Source organism: Anopheles ziemanni, chromosome 3 (assembly GCF_943734765.1).
Source record: "Anopheles ziemanni chromosome 3, idAnoZiCoDA_A2_x.2, whole genome shotgun sequence".
Classification (NCBI taxonomy): Eukaryota; Metazoa; Arthropoda; class Insecta; order Diptera; family Culicidae; genus Anopheles; species Anopheles ziemanni.
In genome coordinates this window covers 20,145,021-20,152,101 of record NC_080706.1, presented here as the reverse complement: position 1 = coordinate 20,152,101, position 7,081 = coordinate 20,145,021, and the positions used below count along the sequence as shown (strand labels likewise).

At 46.4% G+C, this 7,081-nt stretch overlaps 1 protein-coding gene across 1 annotated transcript; it reads left to right on the top strand.

The window, feature by feature from the left end:
- The first annotated feature begins 2,316 nt into the window (after positions 1-2,316).
- LOC131287105 (uncharacterized) lies at positions 2,317-6,607 on the top strand. The gene is made up of 5 exons (XM_058316123.1): positions 2,317-2,473; positions 2,766-2,887; positions 2,969-4,402; positions 4,574-4,728; positions 6,480-6,607. The coding sequence occupies exons 2-5, from the start codon at positions 2,805-2,807 to the stop codon at positions 6,542-6,544; spliced, it is 1,737 nt and encodes a 578-aa protein (XP_058172106.1). The 5' UTR covers positions 2,317-2,473; positions 2,766-2,804; the 3' UTR covers positions 6,545-6,607.
- The last annotated feature ends 474 nt before the right edge of the window (positions 6,608-7,081 follow it).

The window sequence follows — 7,081 nt, the reverse complement described above, 5'->3', positions numbered from 1 at the left end:
ATATACGCCATTGCTGTGTTATTACGATGCCATTTTATATTTACCTTCTATTTCAATCTTTTCTTATTAATTATATTTATTCACATCATCATTATCGTAGCCATCTGCGTATTTATGTGTACAATCGATCTTCTTATACGATAGCAGCATTAAGCTCCTCACTCCCTTATTGGTACATAGAAAAACTCCTTGAGATGAGGAGGCATTTAAACAGACGTTAACTGTATGCATTGTTTGCCGTACAATTTATTTCATCATCGGCGGGGGAACAACATTCTACCATGTCATATTACGATATCCATAAAAGTGTTGTATGATTTTCAAGCTTTCGTTACGCTAAGTATGTTTTTTCGCGCATGTAAGATCTGATGTTGGTTGAACTTACTTTTCAACTAAATTGGTGTTGCCTTCCATTTTAAATCAAAGCTCACAAACTTCTTCTTATCTCCTATCAAATTTCTTCTTTCTCTCTCTCTCTCTTTCTCTTTCTCACTCTCTCTCTCTCTTTCTCTCTTGTCTCTTTTCTATTGTTTTCTTCTGCGCTGATAACATACTTGTTGGGACTTGTCGTAACGTCTGGATACGAATAACATCAACTTTTAAATCGTTCCGCTTATCTTTGTTGCTTCAAATGTATGTCTCTCGGTTGGCTGTTGTGTGCGGCCGTTTCTTTGATTTTGTTCCACCTTTGGCCGGTCGATCGCCGATCGTTGTACCCATTGTTTTTCATCCGCCCCCTCCTTCGACCGACCCCCCCCGGTAAACTTTTAACCCGTAGCATTCTCGTCAGAATCCCTAGATCACGATGGCTTTAGCGGTAGCGTTAGTTCGCTCCGTCGCGCTTCCTGCAGCAAGGCACGAACCGGTGGCAGTAAGCACCGGTTCATAGACAGCCCGACGCACAATATTTAGTCGGAAATCTGGTGGAGCGCTGGCGGTGGGCGGATCTTGCCCTCCCTGAATGCAACCGCTGCCCGAGCCGGAGCTACCACCAACGAACCCGCCGAATCTTCTCAACGGCCAACGACCACGACAACAACGACCACGACAACAACGACAACGACAACGACGACGACGATGATGCCAACCACGCCAACGACGTACAACGAGCGGAGTCCCTCCGGACAACCGCCCGACGGTGCACAGAATGTGTAGGTTGATAAACTTTGCTTGTTTGCACCACGGGAAGTACACGCACAGGAGGGTACAGGGGACGAACGATTTCGAAACGAACATCTTAGAAGCTTATTGGCACAACATACATCAAACACTACGTGTTGCTACTAAAACATGCTACCAATAATAGCGCTAGATCCCTCTTTTCGCATTAACAATTGGTGTACGTCCGTCAGTGTGAATATTAGGTGTGGCAATGTATTTTAATATCCTCTTTGTTGTCTGCGCACCGTAAACCAACAACGAGATTGAGATAGGTGGTCGCTACAGAATCGTATGCAACGATCATGTTGATAATGGACTGAAAATGAACGACTTTCGAAAGCAACCCAGCTACAGAGCATAAGTGTAAGAAGGAAGGATCAATCTTGTATAATCTAAAATGGTTAGAGGGATGACTCTTGGACTCTTCCTCGTTGAATTTTTTAAACACATGATACCAAAGTTTCCAGCACACTGATCCTTGGCCATGAGGCGTACCCTGCGCAATGGAAACGCAGTGTTATTCACGATTAAACTATGCCTATAGACAAAATGGCATGTATACAAGCAAAATAACAACAGCACCTTAAAACTAAGGACTCATTCTACCAAACCATCAGAAGAGGGATAGTTTTTTGTTTTCCCCACGAGCAAGGCTAATGAAATAAATGTGGCTAGTGCGAAAGAAGTATTACAAAATCGTAACAAATCCTACCCCTTTTTGAGAGGTGCACCCCATGCACATAAATGGATAAAAGCGTAATGCGTGGGAAACTATTTTCGCTAGTAAAAGATTTGAATTTTAGAACCATGTTTAGAGTGTGGAATGATAACTGCGTATCACTCATATTAAATGTATATTTTATAAATGGATTCTATGATAAATAAATGTTTGCCCATTCTATCGTATATCTCGAAGTTCGCCACTCGGTTGGTAACAAATCATCCGAACAAATTTTGCAGCTAAACGTGCGATCCGACACGTGTGCGAATTTTTCATCGTTCATTTCACGTGGTACACCTTCGCTCGAGTTAACTTAGCGACGGGCGAAAACCGGCTGTCAAATGAAGCTGTCATAATGTTCCGAGGTTTCCACCGCGTTCCGGCAGGCAAAGCTGGCAGACAAGCAAGCAAAAGAAGCATTACCAACTGAAGTCGACGCCATTTTGGAAGGCAAAAGCAAAACGCGACCGGGTCTACGGGTTAAAAGTTGCACGTTCGCTGTTTGTGGTTCGTCCTGACGTGCTTTACTAGTGAATTTTTCTTCTTCGGTGCAGTTGCTCGGTGTCACAACGCCTCAGAAGCGAAGTTCAGGTAAATTTAAGGTTAAAACGGGATTGATTGTTGTGCGAGCGTATGATACACCGAAGTTGTTACAAAGTGCTTGTAACTCGGTGATTTGCCGTACGGAACAATCGCCGTTGATTGAATCCAAGTTGTCCATTGTTACGCTGGTCAAAGAATATAAGCTGCCCGAAATATAAGATTTTGTTTCAAAAGAAACGAGCATTTTATTGATGTTTCTTTCCACCCTCGGACCATAGTAGTGAAGGTACCATTAGATTATCGATTTTTCTTCCTTTTTTTTCTGTTTCATGCTCCACAGATTTGGCAAGGGTTTGCTAAAGCTATCAAAATATACAGAATGATGGATATGTCCGGACCCCCGAGGGGTGGATACCGTGGTAGGGGTGGTCCCCCACGCGGTGGATACAGTGACCGGGGCAGGTACGTTGCTGCAGTTTCCGGAGAGATGCCCGTGTCTGCTGAATCTATGCCCGCTCATTCTTTTTCTCCTCTATGTTACAGCTCACCGTTTCCATTCAGAGGCCGAGGGCGCGGCGGTGGACCTCCGATGGGTGGCCCACGGATGGGCATGGGTGGTGGAGGTCCTCCGGGAATGATGCGCGGTCGTGGGGGAATGATGCGAGGAGGCGGTGGTCCGCCTCGTGGTATGGGTGGCCCTCCTAGAGGCGGTGGTGGTCCACCAATGTCCCGCGGTGGCCCCTACGGTGGTGGAGGCGGCGGTGGTGGAGGTGGTGGCCGTCCCATGGGAGGAGGGGGTCGGTCAAGCTATGGTGGCCCACCGTCTTCGGTGACGAACGGTTCCGGTCCACCGGCCGTAATGCCAGCGGTGGAAAATGGTGACGGTGGTAAACCGGTGGAAGCAAACGGAACCACCAAAGCTGTTGCCACCACTACGGGCGGTGGTGCTAGTGCGGCCCAGGGTGGAGGAGCCGGTGGTGCCGGCGGGTCGGGTGCATCGCAATCCAGCGCCCCTGGTGGTGGAGGTGGTGGCGGCTCGGAAGCCGAACATATGTCACCGAAGCAGTCGATTAAAACGGCCGACTCTAGCAGTCTGGCCGTGGCCTCACAGGAATCTTCGATTCAATCGACACACTCCTCCGGTGGCCCGTACCACTCTTCGTCGCGGGGAATGTCGCGCGGACGGGGCGGTTTCATGTCTCGCGGCATGGGTCGAGGTCGTGGAGGGGGCGGAGGAGGATACGGTGGCGGCGGAGATTACGGCGGACCTCGTCCGTTCCGCGGTGGTATGGGTGGTGGTCGTGGGCGGGGTGGTGGTGGCGGAGGCTATGGAGGTGGAGGCGGCGGTGGCGGCTACGGTGGTGGTGGTCCATCCGGTGGTTATGGAGGTGGTGGTGGCGGTGGAATGGGCGGCGGAGGAGGTGGCGGAGGATACGGCAATGCCCCTCCCTCATCGTACAATCCGATGGGAGGATACGGACAGAACAATGGAGGTCCGGGCGGCGGTGGTGGTGGCTACAATGTGCAGTGTCCTCCGCCACCACGCCAGTTCGATCGGCAACCCTCGAACCAGTCGGCCGTACCACCGATCAAACGAGGCGGCATGCCCGGTCAAGGTGGGCCACCGGGACCGAAGCGAGGTCGCTACGACGCCGGTCCACCCAGTCGTGCCCTGCCCCCCAAGGCGATGCCCCCGCACCATGGTTCGGCGGCTCCCGTACCCTCGTACAGTGCCCCTCCGCAACCGATGGCCAACCACGGTGGCTACAACGACCCGAATGCGCACGCCCCGCAGATGGAACACCAGTACACACACTCGGCCACGGCAAACACAGCCGGGTATGGAAATACAGCCGCGCCCCAAACCGGCTACGCCAGCAATGGCTACAGCCAGGGGTCGTACGGCACCACGACGATGGCCAGCACCGGTTACCCAAGTACAGGCACCGAGTACGACACCACACACTACGATTATAGGTACAGAAGAAAAAAAAAATTCGTTTGCGATAGTCTTGTTCTTTTTTAGCCTACCTTCACTCGCCAGAGGATGATTCTAACGACGCCGCTTACCATGGCGGGGCAGGGGTAACGTGTGAAACCATTTTCACTAAATGTCCTCTCTTTTGCCTGATATATACACACACACAGCAACTCCGGCACCTACGACACACGGTACCAGTCCGGGTATACGCAGGACTATAGCCAGGCTTATGGCACGACCACGGATTACAGTGGAGCGGTATCGACCGACACTTACGCCAGCCAGCCGTATGACGATCGGTCCACCGCTTACAGTGGCTATGGTAAGTGCAACCCCTTTTCAGTTCTTATGACATCCTTCTTCCTTTAGTTTCGCGGGTATTTTCCTTTACCTTACCACAACTATAATCCTTTTGATAGCAGAAAACGAACGAACGAAAAATAAACAATACAAGGGAACCACCCGTATCGGTGTGGTTAAAATGAATGATTGGGAGGGTTCTGTAGGGTATGTTAATGAAGAGGACGTTAGGAAATTGAACAAGAAATTCGCTGTCCGAACCTAGTTCACATGGCAGCCCCAGAGACGATCGATTTAAGCCTTATGAGTAAAATGATAATCACAAACTCATAATAAAATACAAAAAAAACTTTAAAACAAAGATGCAAAAGCAATACACAAACTCAATATGATAAACCAAACAGAGGGATCACGTATTTTAAAAGAAATTAAAGAATAGATTCAAAGTACTTGGCATTTATTTTGCCATCATATAACTGAACAGTTAACGCTAAAACGTAGTTAATATTTTCATTTGCACAGTGTCAATTGAACTTACTGTCAGTGTTTATTATTTTCCTCAAAGGTACTACGTATACAACAAAAGTTGTTAGGTAAAAATCTTTATTTCACCTTTGTTTTATGTTATCGTTTGTTTTTTTTTTATTAATTCGTAGCCAACGATGTGGGAAAGCGGTCGTAGTTGAGAAAAAATGAAAGACAATCAAAGCGTTTGAAACATGAATTTTATCCATTGAATAATGATACATATTTGCCGAATGATACATGTTTGCCCCCAAAAACAGCGAATGCACGCAAATTCAAGCGAAATGCTTAAAACCAATGAAAAAGTTTTTACGGAGCGTTACAATATGAAGTTGTCTCCAAGTAGAAATAACAAAGCCAAAACCAAATATGCAAACAGTCATTGAAACAAATGAAGCAACTAAATTGAAGAAGTATTAAACAAAAATAAGAAGCAAGGCGGCCGAGCACAATTCCAAAAATAGCAACCAAAGGTAGTAAGAACGTTAAGGAAACTTAAGAGCAAAAATTAAAATACAAAAGAACAGCGGATGAGTAAGCTTCGCACGAAAATCATAACAATATTTAAACAAAATCTGATGGTAAACAGTTTAAAGTATCGACATGTTGACATGACAAAAATCATCATACGAACAATCGAACGCGATAAGAACGAACGGGAAAGTTCGACAAAAATCGAAACAGAAAAATCTGTTTTCCAATTCAAAAACTTATCTCAAGGATAGTTAGCATCACCGTGTTAAACACACGTAAACACAAGCTGTGTTTGTTTAAATCTCAGAGCTTGTTCAAAGTGCAAATTCAGCGCTTCTATATGAACGTGTATCAAACAGCCTTCGTAAAATGAATCTCAACTGCGATCGTGGGGAAACACTTGCATTTATACGTTACTTTCCGTTTGAATAAGATAACCTGTTACACATGACCTGACTGTTGTTGATAGAATAGAACAAGCAACTGGGTAGAACATCGGACGAAAGGCACGGCCTACACTTTAACTTGAGAATACTCAACATTCTGCGTACCTGCTATTACTCTTTACTTTCAATTAAATGATTGACAATTCGTATTACCAAATTCTATTATCCTACTATAAAGCAAAACGGCTAACGGCAAATGATTTCGATTTTTCCTCCTTTCTCCAACCCCCACCCTCTGAACCATACCTCCACTGGCCAACCACAATCTTCCTTACCTTTTCCCGCCTTGCCCACCATCCAACCAAAACCAACGTTTCATTCTCCATAGACGCGCAAGCGTATTCGCAGGGCTACGCCAAAACTGATCAGTACGCTCACAGCGGTTACTATTAGACGGTTACTCTATATAAAACCATAACAGAGTCGATGCAAATCCAAAGCAGGCTGGTAAAAGAGAGAGAGAGAGAAAGAGTTTACAAACAAAAACAAACAAAGCAAGAGAACCGAAAGCAAAGAACGAAAGCGAACAAACCAAACATCCACGGGAACAGCATACAGGCTGCTACGAGATCGCTTAATCGAATCGAACAACAACGGTCAACTGCTGCAAATCTCTTACACGCAAAGTATGATTGAATCATGGAAAAGCACACAGTCATAGTGTTGTCTGCACGTGTGGGGCCAAGGACGATAATAATGATGGGGTGGCCACGATGCACCTGCAAACGATTTATCCAACTACCCAGTTTCAACGCAAGACAAGTGGCTACTTTAATTTAAAGAGAAAAAAAACCAACCACGCTGAGAGCAAATATTCATACAGTAACAGGAAAAGAATGCTTAAGGCGAAAGGAAACCCGCGCACCACCTACTATGGTTGCACAAAATAAAAGTGAATACAAACTAACGGCGAAATGAGACTAACGAGCG